The 14,939-nt window shown below is 47.2% G+C and overlaps 1 protein-coding gene and 1 non-coding gene across 6 annotated transcripts in view; one reads left to right on the forward strand and one right to left on the reverse strand.

Annotated features, from left to right (window-relative positions):
* Positions 1–14,939, reverse strand: part of TTC7B (tetratricopeptide repeat domain 7B) — a 270,410-nt gene that overhangs the window by 172,330 nt on the left and 83,141 nt on the right. For 4 of the 5 annotated variants that reach the window (XM_069597264.1, XM_069597263.1, XM_069597261.1 and 1 more), the window contains exon 5: positions 2,890–3,011. The exons of the other annotated variant lie outside the window; for it this stretch is intronic. In XM_069597264.1, coding sequence (XP_069453365.1) covers positions 2,890–3,011 — 122 coding nt within the window. The remainder of the gene's footprint in view (positions 1–2,889; positions 3,012–14,939) is intronic. 5 annotated transcript variants of the gene reach the window in all.
* Positions 10,214–10,285, forward strand: TRNAC-GCA (transfer RNA cysteine (anticodon GCA)). Its single transcript has one exon. It is a non-coding gene; the product is annotated as a tRNA-Cys (tRNA).

A 14,939-nucleotide genomic window follows, 5' to 3' on the forward strand; every position in this document is an offset into this window, starting at 1 on the left:
AGAAGGACCTTTGTTGGCAAAGTGATGTCTCTGCTTTTTAACATGCTGTCTAGGTTTGACATAGCTTTCCTTCTAATGAGCAAGTGTCTTTCAATGTCATGGCTGCAGTCACTGTCCACAGTGGTTTTGGAGCCCAAGAAAATAGAGTCTGCCACTGTTCCACTTCTCCCCTTCTTTCCCCATGAAGTGATGGGACCAGAATCTTAGTTTCTGAACGTTGAGTTTTAAGCCAGCTCTTTCCGTCTCCTCCTTCACCCTCAGCGAGCGGCTCTTTAGTTCCTCTTTGCTTTCTGCCCTTAGGGTGGTGTCATCTGTGTACCTGAGGTTACTGATATTTCTCGCAGCAGTCTTCCTTTCAGCTCGTGGTTCATCCGGCCCGGCCTTTCGCATGATGTATGCAAGTGAGATGAGAAACCACCACGGTGCAGGCTGGGAGCCACCCCAGCCATGCCTCATCCTGGGTCAAGCGCTTCTTCACGAGCCGGGCTGGACGGTGGATGAAGCCACAGTTTGAGAGTCAGACCGAAGCCCAGCACACAGCATCTCCCCTGCAGCGGGGCAGAGCCAAGAAGACTGAGGTCACAAGCGCAGAAGCCAAGCGTGTGAAACCCAGGCAACACTGCAGGGCGTGTGTGGACGTGGACAAGACGCCGCCGCGAGGGTCAGTGACCGGGCGAGAGCACGCGGTGAAGAGGAGAGACGCAAGGCAGCAGGAGGGGCCCAGCGACTGGCCCCAGGGCCAGGGTCTTTCTGAGAGAGCCCCGAGATCACTGGCTTGGAATGAAATAACTGAATATATTTAAGCATATTTCTAAAGTAAAAGATACGCTTTATCAATTGTGTGTCTCTTATTGCTAAACTCACTATGATGCATCTTCCTATCCCTGAAAATCAGTCAATTTCTATCCATTATATCCTCCCAGATACTTATTTTTCAAGTCTAGAAACACAAAAAGGAGTGAGACAGCGGGGCAGCAAACACATCACAGGGCGGGAAGCCCCCGGAGCCCGTCCATCTGGCCCCACGTGCCCTGCAGACACCGGGCGGGGGGGGGCCGCCACTGTCAGATGCCCCCCAGGTGTGGCCCTCGGGCTCTGGGTGACCCACCACGTACGCAGCAGATGGCACTGGGCACGTCCAGGACCTCCTGCTGGTCTCTCTCCTTCCCCTGTACCTTGTGGTCTCAAAACTGGCCTCCGCCTCCACCCAGCCCAGTCAGCTCTTGTCACTGCTCCCAGCCTCTGCCTTGAGGAGCTGGTGAGGCCTCCCCAGCCGCTGGCTCAGGGCATCGCTGCTCTTTAAAGCCCAGTGAGACAAGCAAGAGGACACGCGAAGAGGGAAAGGGGCTTTGAAATGGAGCAGTCCCCTAACCCTGACTATGCCAATGGGCTTCTCCTCGCGCTGGGCTGAGATGAAACGAGGCTTGAGCCAGGGAGCAGCTCCAGCACGTGGTCCGTCACCTTCGTGAAACTTCTCATCATCACTTCCTGTTGGGTGCTGGGGGCATCCAGAGGTTCAGGACAAGAGGTCTGAGCCCAATGGCCTTGCTCCTTCCTGCTCGATGAGCAGGCTTCAAACGGGAAGTAAGCTGGCAGGCCCACACTCATCAGTCTCACACAAAGCATTTCCAACAGAAGCTGCTGGTTGGGGGTTTCTGAAAGTCCCAAGGAAACTCATTCCAGCCTCTGGGCTTGTCCATCAATCACGCGCACTCTCAGTTACAGGGAGGGAAAGCCAGGTTGGAGTATCCTCTGTGATGACCACGATTTATTGTGAAAAGGAAGAAAGAAGATCGCTAGGAAAATATTCCCACGTTCCGTCCCTTCTCCCTCTGTGACAGCAAGGAAGCGAACTCAAAACTCAGCCTGGGGGCCGAGCACCATCACTCAGACAACCTCAACCAGAGACAGATGAGACCGAGCTCGGAAGCATCTCTAAGCCGAAGCCGCCAAGCCATTCCGAACCTTGAGGCGCTTACTGCAGCGTTTTGTGGGCCCTGCCAATCCGAACCTTTGCAGCAAAGCGGGCCTTCTCCACAGTTTAACAGGATCTGGAAATAAGCACTCACTCTCCAGGGAAAGGGAAATGGAAGCACATGGCTCTGGGCCCCGAGCAGGGATGAAGTCCGGCTCCCATAAGCTATGCCCCAAGGAGAGCGGGCCGCTCCACAGTTCCATTATCCTGCTCGGAGCTCTGCGGGATCGTTCCTAGAGAGAGGCGCCCCCCGCGCGGCCTCTGCGGAGCTACGGGGGTCAGACACCTACTGTCGGTTCCCAGAGACACCTATCCTGAAGCACAAGGTCAAAACGAGGGGCAGCTGAGGAGGTCTGAACAGCATCATCGCGTTTCTTGTAAGGGCAACACAGGAAGGACAGCAAACGTCAAATGCACCCCGCTTAAGCCTCTAAAAGCCCCTTTCAGAGGCAGCTCAGGGAGGAACCGCTCCCATTCCAGCCACATGCGCTTCCGTAAACACCGACTGAGACCCGGCAGTCAGTTCTCTAAAGGGACCGGCCATTCACAGGGAGGCGATCCTGCGGGCCAGGGCTGCCCACTCACTAACGTGCCCCGCAGCAAAGCAGGGAGGCCCGGCAGGACCGTCCCACGGGGGCAGCAGGGCACGCGGCTGGGCCCCCCTCCCCTGGCCCCAGGGCTCCGGACTGAGACCCGTGTTCACACGGCCTTCTCCCTCCTTCGAATCTCCCGGGAAGGCGACGAGCCAGGTGGAGAAGAGACGAAAGAGCCTGCGCTCACTCTTTCTTCAAGAAATTCCAGCTGTGGTGTGTATTTCAAACTGCTTTAGGATAATAGCCAAACTGAACACAGCATGATGAGGCTTTCTGCTCTCCTTCTGTAGGAACGTGATTTAAAAAGAGAAGACGGCTTACCCATTTTTGAAATAGAGGACATGGGCTCTCTGCAGTCCCGTTTCTAGGAAAAAACCTAGTTCTTGATCGTGGGGAGCAGGGCCAGGCTTAGGACTTCTGTTCTGAATGTTAGAAAGTATTACCTGGAAGGGGAGAAAACCGGAAAACTAATCAGATCCACACGGAAGCCTGCTTCTTCACACCCTATCCGCAAACGCGCAGCTGCACTTGAACGGTCAGTGCGCGGCGCTGGGCGGGGAGGAGAAAAGCGCAGAGGGCTTCTGGGCGCCGGGGTGCGCGCTCCTCCTGCGCGCGGATGGGCGGTGACGGGCACGCGGTGCCCGCCGGAGCCTCGGAGGTTCGGCTCTGCAAGGCCGAGATGCTGACAGAGAGGCTCGGCGGCACAGAAGCAGGCCCAGCAACCGGCGGAAACGGCCGTCGCCAGCAAGGGCTGAGGTCACGGACGCAGCCCGCGGCTTCGGCCCTGCAGGCTGCTGAGCTGCAGAAAGGGCGGGAGGGGCCTGTGACTGGCCCGCGGACTAGCCAGGCCGCGACTCCCCAGGCCCCAGGGCTGCGGCGGCGCTCGCCTGCTCTCAAGGACAGAGAGCTTAAGGAAAACGACCTCGGCCCCCTCTCTCCCCACACCTGCCTGCCTGTCAACGATAGGGAGGTTTTAAAGGTTGGCGTGTTTGGCCCCGCCAGAAAGACTGCCACCTACTCAAGGGAAAGATTTGCGAGTGGAGTGGGACATAATGAAGTGTAAACACACATCGACCGTTACAAGGGTTACTCTGTAAACTCAAGAGTCAAATAAAGCATTTATCAGCCTGAAGCTACTTGTGGCCCATTTAGAAGCTACACAGATGCTCTCCAAGCATGCTGCCAACATCGACCGCACGTCCGCAGCTCTCCAAGATCCCAGCTGTTAGCCAAACCCCCGATATCCTCGAGGTCTTGAAATGATCCTTCCCTGGGAATTAAGGCAGCTGCTGGGTCTGTACCTTGCGAGCCCTGGGGTTGCGGGGGTGGGTGGGGGAGACGTAGAAGATACATACAACGAACAGTATGTTGTCGAATGCCATCCAAGTGGGCAGCCCTCGCATTTGAACTACATCCCAGCATCTTCTCAGAAGTGCCTGGCTCCTTCCTGACTTAGCGTTGGCTCTGCAAGTGCTAAGAGGTGGGTGTTCCGCCTACCTCTGGGCACCGTCATGTTTGGCCCGGCTTTGGCTCCTCCCCCAGCCACCCTCTAAGCCAGTCGGAGATGCAGGGCGCCCCTCTGAGCCCCCATCCCCTCCTCTTACGTCTCCCAGATGACCTCATCTGCTCCACGCTGCCACCTGCCCACTTGATCGTCTCTAGTCCAGACTTTTCCCAGACTCATGTCTAAGTACTTCCTTGACATTTCCACGTGGAAGTCCAACGTTGAAACTTTTTAAAAAATTATCTTTCATTTGTTTTTGAGAATAGTTTTCAATTTTTAAAAGCTCCATGATTATTTTAAAGCAAAAAAAAAAAATGAAGTACCATACAAAAAAAAGGAAAAGCAGGACCAAGTTCTATCACACAGCAATAACCAGTGGACGTTGACTGAACAATAACCCATACGTCTGCCTATACAAGTACCAACAGGAGAGAAAGATAAAAATCATTTCACAAACAGTGAGACTGTGGTATGTGCTGGTTTTAAATTTAAACCATTACATTTAATTTTAATGAAATTTAACCGGTGAAACAAAAGGGTAACCAAAGCAAGCACTCAATTTCAGAGAAATGTGTTTTCTAACACAAAGTTCACAGTCTCTCTAAAATTAAAAATACACCTGATATTTATCATCTGTACGCGTGTATAATGTGTACGTGCATGTGTGTGTTACATGTGTAGACAGACAGACAGACAGAGAGACAGAGACAGAGAGACAGAGCAAGAGGCAGGGAAGAGAGACAGAGAAGAGAGAAGAGAGACAGAGGGTCCCTTCTCTCTTTTTTTAATGTTCATTCCTTTGGGTGTGCTGGGTCTCCGCTGCGGCGCCCAGAGTCTCTGATCTTTGTCGCGGCATGTGGAACACTTAGCTGTGGCGTGTGGGATCTAGGCCCCCAGGGCTCACGCCCAGGCCCCCTGCGTCGAGAGCGCGGAGGCTCAGCCACTGGCCCACCAGGGAAGCCCTATTTTGCTGTTGTTGCTGTTCAGTTGGTAAATCATGTCCAACTCTTTGGGACCCCGTGGCCTGCAGCTGCCGGGCTCCTCTCTCCGCCACCGTCTCCAGGAGTCTACTCAGATTCACACCCACGGAGTCAGTGACACCATCCAATCGTCTCATCTTCTGCCGCCCCCTCTTTGGCCATCAACCTTTCCCAGCCTCGGGGTCTTTTCCAACGAGCTGGCTCTTCGCCGCAGGTGCACGGCTCATTCTTTTATTATCCACATATTTCAGCTCCGCACGGGATCTGTTGACCCAGGGCAGCAATAAGGAAGCTGGCATAGCCACATTTCCCTCTCCAGCGCCTTCTCCTCGGCCTCCTCTTTTGTTATAGTGCTATTTTATATTGTCAAAATTCCTAACAACTATGTCCAACCCCATAACTGGTTTTCATCAGCTCTATATTAAAATGCATCCTAGGGGTCAGACACAGGTAGGGATTAAGAGGTACAAACCAGTGTGTATAAAGTAAATAAGCTTCAAGGATATATACAACACAGGGAATACAGCCAGCGTTTTATAATATGTAGAAGACTATAATTCTAAATACTGTAAATGGGATTACAGTAACTATAACAGGATACAACCTTTAAGAATTGTGAATCGCTATACTGTACACCTAAAATTTATATAGTACTGTACCTCAGCGATACCTCGATCAGTCAGTCAACAAAATGCATCCATCGTCTCTTTAATCCTCTGTTTCAAACCAATTCCTGCTTGGTGGAATACTGCCCAAAAGGGAGCCACAAGTCCTACACTCTTCCATGTTCAAGAACGTCTCCCTCTCGTCTCTGTCTCTCTAAACCTGACTACAACGTCCTTGGATTTCACACTTTCTCTCCCTCAGAATATGACAGACGACACCCCCATCACCAACTCTGAAAGTTGCTGTGGACAGCTTGGAAGGCAGCCTTGCTGTCCTCCCTGTAGACGATCTGCAAAGAGAATCCTTTTCTCCCTGAAGCCTAGAAACTCTCCCAGAAGCTGCCGTGCCAGCCAGCGTTCTGTGTCCATTGCTCTTGGAACAGAGCGTGAACTCTCTGTCTACAAATCCAGATCTGCAGGGTCCAGTAAGGCACGGGAGTCGGGCTGCCATTCCGAGCTCGAAGCCCTGCTCCACCTCTGTGGACAAGTCACAGGCTCTCTAAGCTCCACTTTTCTCGTTGGAAAAATGGAGATGGCAACAGAATTTTTCACTCAGTGTAGCCCTATGGACTAAACGGAGTAATAAACGGATAGAACACTTAGCACAGAATATACCAAGTGCTCGATAAAGTCTTACTTCTCTGAGTCCAAGAATTTCTCTTTGATCATATAATTGTATTTTTTTATTGTTTTTTTTTCCACGTTATTTTTCAGGAATACTAACTGTATGCACTGTCTCAGCTTTGTAGAAAGTTTAGAGACAGGGAAGTGTGAGTCCCTCAACTTTGTTCTTTTTCAAGAGTGTTCTGACTCTTTCGGTCCCTTCCATTTCCATATTAATTTATGAATCAGCTTTATCAATTCCTGCAAAAAAAAAAAGGCAACTGAGATTTTGATGGGGATTCAGTTAAATTTGTAGATAAATGTGGAGAGCACTGTTATTGTAACAAATTAAGTCTTTTGTTCCATGAACACAGGCTGCCTTTTCATTTATTTAGGTGTTTTTTTTTTTCATTTCTTTCAACAGTAATTTATAGTTTTCAGAGTATAATGTTTGAACTTCTTATTATTTTAATCTTTTTTGATGCTATTATAACTGGAATTATAATTTTAATTTCACTTTGTTAGTGGATACAAATAAAAATGATTTTTGTATACTGACTGTATCCTATAAACTTGTTGAAATCATTCGTTATAGTTCTCTGTGTGTGAATTCTTCAGGATTTTCTATGAATAAGAACATGTTATCTGCAAATAAAGACAGCCTCACTTCTCCCTTTTCAATCTGGATGCCTTCCATTTCTTTTTCCCGTCTAATTGCACTGGCTGGAACCTCTAGTCAGCAGAAGCAGTAAGAGTAGAGATCCTTGTCTTCCTCCTGATCTTGGGAGGAGAGCATCCACTCCTTCCCCATTATATATATGGTTAGATGTTTCATGGGTGCCTGCTATCAGATTGAAGATAATAACTTCTATTCTTAGTTTGTTGAGGTTTTAATCATGCAATGTGTTGGATTTTGCCAAATGCTTTCCCTGCGTCTGCTGTACTGAGATTATCATTACCGGGCAGTTTTTTCCTTTATTCTATCGAGACGTTGTATTACATGACTGATTCCCATATGTTAAATCACCCCTGCATTTCTGAAATGAATCTTTCTTGTGGTATATTATTTTTTCTAAATGCTGCTAGATTCAGTTTGCTAGTATTTTGCTGAGGACGTTGGCATCTATTCATAAGAGACTTGTTGTTGTTTAGTCAACTCAGTCTCGTCTGATTCTTTATGACCCCATGGATTGCAGCCCATCAGGATCCTCTGTCCATGGGATTTCCCAGGAAGAATACTGGAGGGGTTGCTATTTCCTCCTCCAGGGAGTCCTCCCACCCAGGGATGGAACCTGCATGCCCTACATTGCAGGGGATTCGTTACTGCTGAACCACCTGAGAAGCAAGTAGGGCTCTCATAAATCTAGTCAGGGAGTGTTTTACCCCTATCCTATTGTTTGAAAGCTTTTATAATACTGGCGTCATTTCTCCCTTAAACTCAGTCTCTCTTCATTGAATTCACCGTGGAAGATAACTTGACCTGTAGTTTTCTTTATGGGAAGGTTTTTAATGATAAATTCCATTTCTTTCATTCATAATTCAGCCTCCCTGCTCCACCCTCAAAGCCCCTAGTCAGCTTTGCAGGGCAAGGGAAGGCTGGCTCTTGTCCACGAGCGCTCTTAGAACTTTCCACGGTCCTGCAGCCTGGACCCAGCCAACCTACGGGGAGTGGCCCATCTGTTCCTTCCTGAGTGAGCTTTGGTGCTTTCTGTCTCTCAGAGAATTTGTCTATTTTCTATAAATGATCAAGTTTATTGGCGTTAAAGTTGGTCATAATTCTCCCTTACATCCTTTTAATATCTATAGGCCTATAGTGCCTCTTTGTTTATCTGGGTATTGATAATTTGTATGCTCTCTCTCTTCTGGTTCATATTATTAATGGTTTACATAAATTTTATTGATCTTTACTAAGAATCCATTTGTGGCTTTACTAGTTTACTGTTTATCTGCTTTCTAGTTCACTAATTTGTTTTAATCTTTACTATTCCCTTCCTTCTGCTTATTTTGGTTTTAACTATTCTTATTTTTCTAGTTTCTTGAGCCAGAAACTTAGATCATTGATTTAAAATTTTTCTCCTTTCTACTGTAAGAATTTAATGTTATAAATTCTTCTATACATTTTGTTTCATATATATCGTGAAGCTCTATTATTGGGTATACATACTTTTACAATTATAATGTGTCATCGATGAGCTGACTCCTTTCATTCCGTAACCCCTTTTATCTGCTGTAATGGTTCTTGCTCCTAATCCTACCTCATGATATAATACAGCCAGTCCAGTTTTGCTTCGATTATTGTTGGCAGAGCGTGTCATTTTACTTTTTGTCTACCTGTGTATTAACATTTAAATAGTTTCTCGCAGATAGCATATAGTTAGGTCTTACTTTTTTGTCCAGTCTGAAAATCTGCCTTTTAACTAGAGTGCTTAGACAATTTACATTTAATATAACCATCGATGTGACTGGAATCATCTTGCTAATTGCTCTGTATTGTCTCCTATGTTCTTTTTTTCTTTCCTTTTTTTGTGGATTGGTGATCCATTTCATTCCCGCTATCAGCTGGTTAATTATGTCTTTTTTCCTTATCTTTTAGTGGCTGCCCTGGGTTTTACAATATAGCTTTTCACAGCCTTTCTCTAAATCTTATTACACAAACTCATTTATAACACAAACACTTCGGGCCTCCCTGGTGGCTCAGCTGGTAGAGAATCTGCCTGCAAGGCAGGAGACCTGGGTTTGATCCCTGGGTTGGGAAGATCCCCTGGAGAAGGGAAAGGCCACCCCTCCAGTGTTGTGGCCTGGAGGGACTTCTGTCTCCTCCCCGTCCTTGTTGCTATCATGGCCGCGAGTTTTACCTCTATGCTATAAATCCCACAAAACCTCATTAATATTTTAGCCTAGGCAGTCAGTTGTCTTTTAAAGGCATTCTATCCACCCTCAGTGTGACGGTTTACGGAGCTCTTCATTCCGCTGCAAGGGTCTGTATGTCTCCTTGCTTGAAGAATCTCTCCCACGTTTCTTGTCTCACAGGCATGCTGGCGATGCATCCTGTCAATTTTTTGTTGGTTCCAAAAAAGTATCTTGTCTTTCCAGTGTCTTCTAATTTGCATATTATCTTCTGAGAATGCTTATATCGCTTATCTTTATTCTTCTGAATTTAAAGTTTCTCTTTCTCTGGTTGCCTTCAAGGCTTTTGTCCTTGATTTACAACAGTTTGACTATGATGTGTCTAAGTGTGTGTTTGTATTTATGCTGCTTGCGGCTCTCTGAGACTCTTGGGTCTGAGATTCTTTGCTGCGCTTCAGTAATTCTGAAAACTTTCTGAAGCATTTTCTCTCCAGATGTCTTTTCTCTCCCAGCTTCTCTCTCTTCTCCTCTTGGGGCAGCAGACACATGGGATGTTCCCACAGCTCCTGGATGCTCTGCTCGTCTCTCCCCACTCTTTCTTTTCCTTTTGTGTTTCATCTGAATGATCTCTAGTAACCTGTCTTCACGTGAAAGTCTTCCTCGGCCGCGTCCTCGGCCGTGTCCTTGGCCGTGTCCTCGGCCGTGTCCAGTCGTCTGATAAGCTGTCAGAGAAGCTCTTTGTCTCCTACGTCACGTTTTGTTATTCCTAGCATTTCAGTTGCATTTTTTCATAGTTTCCCTCTTCTTCCTGAAACTGCCATCTGTTCCTGCGTGTTGCATATCTTTCCCACAATACTCTAGCATATAACTCGAGGATATTTTAAAGCTCCTGTCTGAGAGTACCTGGGTCGTTTCTGGCTTGGGTTCTATTTATTACTCTTCACAGTGGTTTGTTTTATTCCTGGTGGTATGTATGTGTATAAGTATTTTATAATTTTCATTTAATGTGGATAATTGTCTACAGGGAAATAAAGTGAGGTTGGGCTTCCCTAGTGGCTCAGACGGTAAAGCGTCTGTCTGCAATGCAGAAGACCCAGGTTCGATCCCTGGGTTGGGAAAATCCCCTGGAGAAGGAAATGGCAACCCACTTCAGTATTCTTGCCTGGAAAATCCCATGGACCATGGAGCCTGGTAGGTTACTGTCCATGGGGTCGCAAAGAATCAGACACGACTGAGTGACTTCACTTCACTTCAGATAATATTTACACTTGAAAATGGGTGCTCCTTTTCTTTCATCAGGCCCTGAGTGTGGGGGGATCGAGTCAGCCTACTCAGCAGGTGGGCTGGAGGTGGGTCTCCTTGTTTCTACAGTTGCTTCCCACGCGCCACAGGCCCCAGCTCCTGCGGCACAGGGGCGCTACCTCGGCCCCCCTTGGGGCTGGGGTGCCGGGGGCTCCCGCAGTGCCTCTGTCCCACCCTCAGTGCTGAGCAGGCTCTGCCTGCTTGTGCTCGGAGCAGGTTTCTCCCACTCTCATGCCCCCTCCCCGGCAGTGCTGTGCTGCTGCGCACCGCCTGGCGCCGCGCTTGTCCCGCGACTGTGCTGGGACGCGGCAAGTCTTGGTTCTCCTGGCCCAGGTAGGAAGGGTCCGTCCACCAGAACCTCAGGAATGGGGCTCTCCACAAGGACCCCTTTCCAGCATCTCTCTCCTAGCCCCTAGAATGCCCTCCTGGGGGAGGAGCCACCTCACTTCCACCACCAGACACCGTCTCAGCGTGATTACTTTCCTCGAGCCCAGGTTCAGCACAAACTGAAGCCTCTATCATCACCCCCTTCATATAGAGTTGGCCCTGCTCTCCCCACGGGTTCCACGCCTATAGACTCTGGGGGACGACTGCAGTGATCCATCTTATATACGGGGCTTGGCCATCAGCGGATGCTGGAATCCACAGGGGGCCCTGGAGGCAATGCCCACAGATACCGAGGGGCTGACCGCGCTGTCGCCCAGTCCACCGTCCAAACCAGACGCTGCGGGCTGAGCCCTGACACCCTGGAGCTCCCTCGCACCTGATCTATTACTATCCCCTCCTAATTATTCCTCAAATGTGCGCACACATGCATTTCTACAACTACAGCCTTCATCACTTCCTATTAGCTTTCTAATAGCCTCCTAAACAGCCTCCACACCCTCTCTAGCTCCTTAACCTCCTCTCCACCCTCCACAAGCAGCTGCAGAGTTTTTATAACACAACCTGGATAATTTTTAAAACACACCCTGGATAATTTTTATAACACAACCTGGATAATTTTTAAAACACACCCTGGATAATTTTTCTAACAACCTGGATCATGTGACTCTCGGGCGCTTTCTCATCTCATCTCCGCTCGGCGGTCGCTTCTCAGAAGGGCCCGCCCAGACCGCTGCCATAAAGCAGATCCGTCTGTCACTCCCTCCCACAACATCCCGCTCTGTTCCTCGGTTGCATTTATCGATGTATTTTCCCTTCATTATCGGCTTCTGCCTCCGGAGCTGCAACTTCTGTGAGGTCAGGGGCCACATCCACCCCGTTTACTAACACGTTCAGAGTGTACCTCAGCGTCTGATGCAGGGTAAGCATTCACTACACACAGTAAATGGAGTGAATGAATAAAATACACAGTAAATAAATGAATGAGGAACTTTGCAGGGACAGTAAGAAGTGCAGGGGAAAATGAAATAAGAGAATACCCGACTCTGCATTAGGCACTCTGTAGGCATAGAGGCTGCCTCATTAATTCCCCCACAAAAACCCGCTGAAACGCACACTATTCTTTCTTACTGAAGAGGAAACTAAGACTTTGCTCCACCGAGCAAGTTGCCCAAATCACATCGCTAACAAGAGCCAGGGCTGGTGTTGAAACTCAGGTCCACCCGACTCTGCAGCCCAGCTCCTCCCCTTTGTTCTATTAACCTCTGTTTGCTTGCAAAACAAAGTCCAAAAGACAAGAGGTCAGAACTGCCAGGATGAGGCAGGCTGAGAACGCAAGGGGGAAGACAGAGGGGGAATAGCTCAGCTCTGACTTTGCCCTGAAGTCTAAGCATCTCGGACTTGATCCCTTCCTCACAAAGAGCCTCTAACACATGGGTCTGGGCAGGAGCATTGTCTGGCAGTATCGAAGCCACCACTTGTTCTGTGGATAAACACTTGCCTGCGAGAGGACTGCCAACAAGTATCCTTAACAAGTACAGCCTGCTTTGGCAGAAGCACACACCCAATGCCTGAGGAAGCGTGAAAGCAAGCGGCCAGGGCCAACGATTTTAGGTCAAAAGGCCCAGGTCCGAGGTCTGGTTCTGACAGTCCTCACCACGTGTGGACTTAGGACAAATCCTTTGATCTCTCAGATGTTCAGTGTTTTCATCTGAATAATGGGGATAATAACACATTCTTACATTGTGAACTGCAAACGGAAAGCTTAATGAACACACAGACATTATAATCCTTATTGGAGATCTAATAAAGTATCGCCTTCAAGCAGGAACAAAACGAGGATACTGTCCACCGCCTTTACGTTACCACGGTTTTAGGAAAGTCTGGAGACAGTGCGTGATAGAGAGGCAAGGAGGAAAATCCAGAATGGAAGAAAGACTAAGAACAACAGCCTTTCCTCGGCCCTGTGTTCATATTCTTGAAAAATGGGAAGAACCCACTCCGTTTTTACAGAGGAGTCCAGCTTTGCAGCTAATCGTCCCACATGGCCATGCTTGCCGGCCTTCGGGTTCGGCTCAGGGGTCATCTCTTCCAGGAGCCGTCTCTGAACTTCCACACTGGTCTGAGGCCCTGCTCTGGGCTTGCAGAATTCTCTGAGGGTTCCCCACGAAGCATCCCACACACTGTTTATGGACCAGTGTCCTCAGAAAACGCTACGTTTCCTAAGGACACACTCTATGGTTAATTCATTCTCCAGCCTCTTGTGTCAAGAAAGGAGGCACTTATTAAATACTTTTGTAATTGAACTGAAAAAAAATCAAAGTCTTGTTATATGTTAAAAAAGAAAGAAAAAAATGACCCTATACACAAAGCAATACAAACAGAAAGACCTGGAGTATAATAACTCGACTGAAATCTGCAAAACGAAAGGTCTTGCAAAATGGAAGGAGGTGCCATGGTCACAGATGAGTGAAGACTGAAAGTAATTCTCCAAACCAATGCATAAAGTTAATAAAAATTCAACCAAGTCCCAACAGAATTTTTCTAGAACAAATTATTCTAAAATACATTTAGAAGTATCAACAGAAAAGGACAAAGGATATCCTAAAAAATAAGTAGAAGACACTCCTTGGAAGGAAAGTTAGACAGTATATTAAAAAGCAGAGACATTTGTCAACAAAGGTCTGTCTAGTCAAGGCTATGGTTTTTCCTGTATGGATGTATGGATGGGAGAGTTGGACTGTGAAGAAAGCTGAGCACCAAGAATTGATGCTTTTGAAGTGTGGTGTTGGAGAAGACTCTTGAAAGTCCCTTGGACTGCAAGGAGATCCAACCAGTCCATCCTAAAGATCAGCCCTGGGATTTCTTTGGAAGGAATGATGCTAAAGCGGAAACTCCAGTACTTTGGCCACCTCGTGCAAAGAGCTGACTCACTAGAAAAGACTCTGATGCGGAGAGGGATTGGGGGCAGGAGGAGAAGGGGATGACAGAGGATGAGATGGCTGGATGGCATCACGGACTCGATGGAGGTGAGTCTGAGTGAACTCCCAGAGTTGGTGATGGACAGGGAGGCCTGGAATGCTGCAATTAATGGGGTCCCAAAGAGTAGGACATGACTGAACTGAACTGAACTGAACTGAATCCTTTCAGATGTTAAAACATACCATTAAGAAGTACTTAGTAAATAGTGTCATGCTGGTTCAGTATAAAATTAGCAGAACAAAACAGGAAAGCCGGAAATGACTACTGTGTCTAAAATTTTACTAATGCCTTAAAATACACAACAGAAAATTTGAAAATGGAAAGATAACATCTTCTTAAAGTGGCTCTGAAATTTGAGGAAAACATTAATTTGGAGTCATATCTAATGTTACACACAAAAATAAATCTCTCCAAGAAGATTTTGGAAATTGAAAGTTCTGTTTAAAAAATATGGAAAATGGCTGAAAACTTTTTAAAGGCTAGAGAAGGTTTATCCCAATATTTCAGCTTTAAAACTATGAAATAATGTAATAAAAAGATAATCAGATTCAACTAGTATATACAGATTTAAAATTTATGAACAATTTAAAAATGGAAAATTACTGATTGGGAAATTATTCAGAGCAAACTTGATAAAGGTTAATATACTTATGATGTGAAAGCTTTATTCAAATTATAAGAATAATACTAAATGCAAAAATCAGACAGAAAGTATAAAGAGACAAAAAAAGAAATATAACAAGGTGAAACATACAGTTATCACATGACCTAGCAATTCTACTCCCAGGAATATACTCAAGAAATATGAAAACATTTGTCCACACAAAATGTTATATGCAAATAGTTATAGCAGCATTATTATAACAGCCCAAAGTAGAAACCATCCAAACGCTAAATGATAACATGATGAATGGATAAACACAGTGTAGCATATCCTTACAGCGGCACAGTGTCTGGCTTAAAAAGAAATGAAGTAGCGATGTGTGCCGCAACCTGGATGGTACACGGTGCTAAGCCAGAGAAGCCAGTCAAAACAGACCCTACGCCACAAGATGTGATTCATGGGGAAGGCCAGGACTGCGAGTCTGCAGAGACTGCGGAGAG

This window comes from Ovis canadensis, chromosome 7 (genome assembly GCF_042477335.2).
Source record: "Ovis canadensis isolate MfBH-ARS-UI-01 breed Bighorn chromosome 7, ARS-UI_OviCan_v2, whole genome shotgun sequence".
NCBI classification, from domain to species: Eukaryota; Metazoa; Chordata; class Mammalia; order Artiodactyla; family Bovidae; genus Ovis; species Ovis canadensis.